We start from the raw sequence: 2,072 nt of genomic DNA, 5'->3' as shown, positions 1-2,072 counted from the left end.
CACTTTTCGTTCTTATGTCTTTTTAAGCTTTGAAGTCGCGTTCGCATGATAAGGGCAGAAACAAAATTTTACCCCCCCTAAAGTATATTTTTTTCCTTACCAAACGAAAGTACTTAAAAATTCAAGAAAATGTTGCCTTCAAACTATATTACTAAAATAATAAACAAAGGAGTTATAGCACTTTTAATATCACAGGTCAACATGAGTTTCAGATGTAAGTATAATAACACAGTACAACAAAAATTGATTTTTTTTATGCAACAGAGTAACCTAAATTTAAGGATTATGTTGAGAGGATTTCGAAATTTTTATTTTATTTTTTTTTTAACCCTTCGAAATACAGCCGAAAAGGTTTTTTCGTTGAAAGTTGGGTATTTGACGGCCGATTTTTAAAATTAACATGTCATCACATTTCCTTTTAAGCTATGAAGTCGTTTACCCATGGTTAGGTCAGCTAACAAAATTCGCCCCCACAAATTCCTCCAACAGTTTTCTTAGTTGGAAATTTAATCTCACTGCTTTCGTACCAATTTAGGTACATTTTTGCTACGATTTTTCCCAAATTCATACTCTTTGTTTTCGTCGCATCAGCAACCCGGGGAGTGCAAAACTGACGCTGTCAATAGCGAGCTAACCTCTTGTAATTTAATCATGCCAATAAATTTTATAAATTGTGGAAGTCAAAGTTGTTAACGCATTATATTGGCAAGCAGAAAGGACCTGGTGTTTGGCCAGGGGTGTTGGGGTCTGAAATTATGACTTGCACCAAATACCCGGTAGGTTGTCCACACTATAATAGTTAATGTTATAAACAAAAACATATATTTTCCTTATCAGGTTGTAAGTGGTTTTGAGGCTATTGCTATGGGAGTTATTCCTGAAAATATTGGCTCTTGGGAATTACGCAATGATCAGCGTTATTTATTTGATATGGTTTTGGCAGTAAATAATGGTGAATGCGATGAATATCTCGCTAGTAAGAGCCCCGGTCCCGTCAGTACAGCTCGGTGGCTTACAACAGCTTCCAGGTTACTTCGGGTATATGTTTCCAAAGAAAGCCCGTCAGCGGAGTTGCGAAACATGGTAGAGTTTGTTGTGAAAGTTTATGCACCATTCTGGTTTCTTGTAAAGAGCCAGCCACAAGCAATTCATGGAAGTAGACACGTTTTTAAGTATATTTGCTGGATACGCGAACTATCAAATGCTGTTCAAGCCATTATACGTTCAGCTATAGAAAATAATGCATATTATTTTCACCCAGAAAATGTATTATTAGCCATGATAACCGACGCTGATCCAGAGATACGTAATGATGGGTACGAAAAAATCAAAACAGCACGTCAATATCCACCAGCAGGGCTTCGCGTGTTCAAGGTCCCAAAGCGTGGCGTAATAAACTTTGAAAGTAAGTCGTATGTCAGCATGATCGATTGGAGTCAGTTTAAGATTACGGAACCCCCTTGTGTGCAGTTCTACCCAGATAGTGAACTTACAATGTTTCAATTTTCGGAAAATGAAGTGATAAATATCCCAGGTAAATATCTTCAAACTAAAAACTTCACGGGTCTTATAGTACTTTTAAATCATTTTTTTTTAGAGTTCCTCTGTCATTCCCAGAATACCGAACGGTTTGTGCGTGTTGTTAGTGAGTCTGCAAGTGCTGTCACTGATGAAAAGCGCCTGGGCCACATTTTTGCAAAATTAGAAAGCCGAGACCAATATAAAAGCCTTGATTCGCGCCAAAATTTGCTTAAGTAGCAATAAATATTGTAAGTGAAATAACTTTTTTGTTGATTATTTTAGTAATATAGTTTGAAGGCAACATTTTCTTGAATTTTTAAGTACTTTCGTTTGGTAAGGAAAAAAATATGCTTTAGGGGGGGTACAATTTTGTTTCTGCCCTTATCATGCGAACGCGACTTCAAAGCTTAAAAAGACATAAGAACGAAAAGTGAAGCTTCTCAAGACAAAAATAATGACATATCAATTTTAAAAATCGGCCGTCAAATAACCAAGTTACAACGAAAAAACCATTTCGGCTGTATTTCGGAGGGTTAAAAAAAAAAAAAAAA

General features: G+C 36.1%; 1 protein-coding gene across 2 annotated transcripts; it reads left to right on the top strand.

The window, feature by feature from the left end:
* Positions 1–328: 328 nt before the first annotated feature.
* LOC118756620 lies at positions 329–1,846 on the top strand. 2 transcript variants are annotated; one of them, XM_036491373.1, is made up of 3 exons: positions 329–776; positions 838–1,534; positions 1,598–1,846. In XM_036491373.1, exons 1-3 carry the CDS (start codon positions 756–758, stop codon positions 1,756–1,758), a joined length of 879 nt encoding a protein of 292 aa, XP_036347266.1. In that variant the 5' UTR covers positions 329–755; the 3' UTR covers positions 1,759–1,846. The 2 variants fall into 2 exon arrangements, with proteins under 2 accessions (XP_036347266.1, XP_036347265.1); XM_036491372.1 differs by having other exon boundaries at positions 838–1,846.
* The last annotated feature ends 226 nt before the right edge of the window (positions 1,847–2,072 follow it).

Source organism: Rhagoletis pomonella, unplaced genomic scaffold (genome assembly GCF_013731165.1).
Source record: "Rhagoletis pomonella isolate Grant_MI unplaced genomic scaffold, Rhpom_1.0 Rhpom_scaffold_11207, whole genome shotgun sequence".
Lineage (NCBI taxonomy): Eukaryota > Metazoa > Arthropoda > Insecta > Diptera > Tephritidae > Rhagoletis > Rhagoletis pomonella.
Note: the sequence above shows the minus strand (reverse complement) of the source record. Positions and strands in the feature narration are given on the sequence as shown.

Excerpts from the sequence above, each read along its gene's own strand:
- LOC118756620 (XM_036491372.1), top strand. The coding sequence starts at position 756 with ATGACTTGCACCAAATACCCG. Across the intron at positions 777-837 it reads TGACTTGCACCAAATACCCG|GTTGTAAGTGGTTTTGAGGC; the intron begins GTAGGTTGTCCA and ends TTTCCTTATCAG.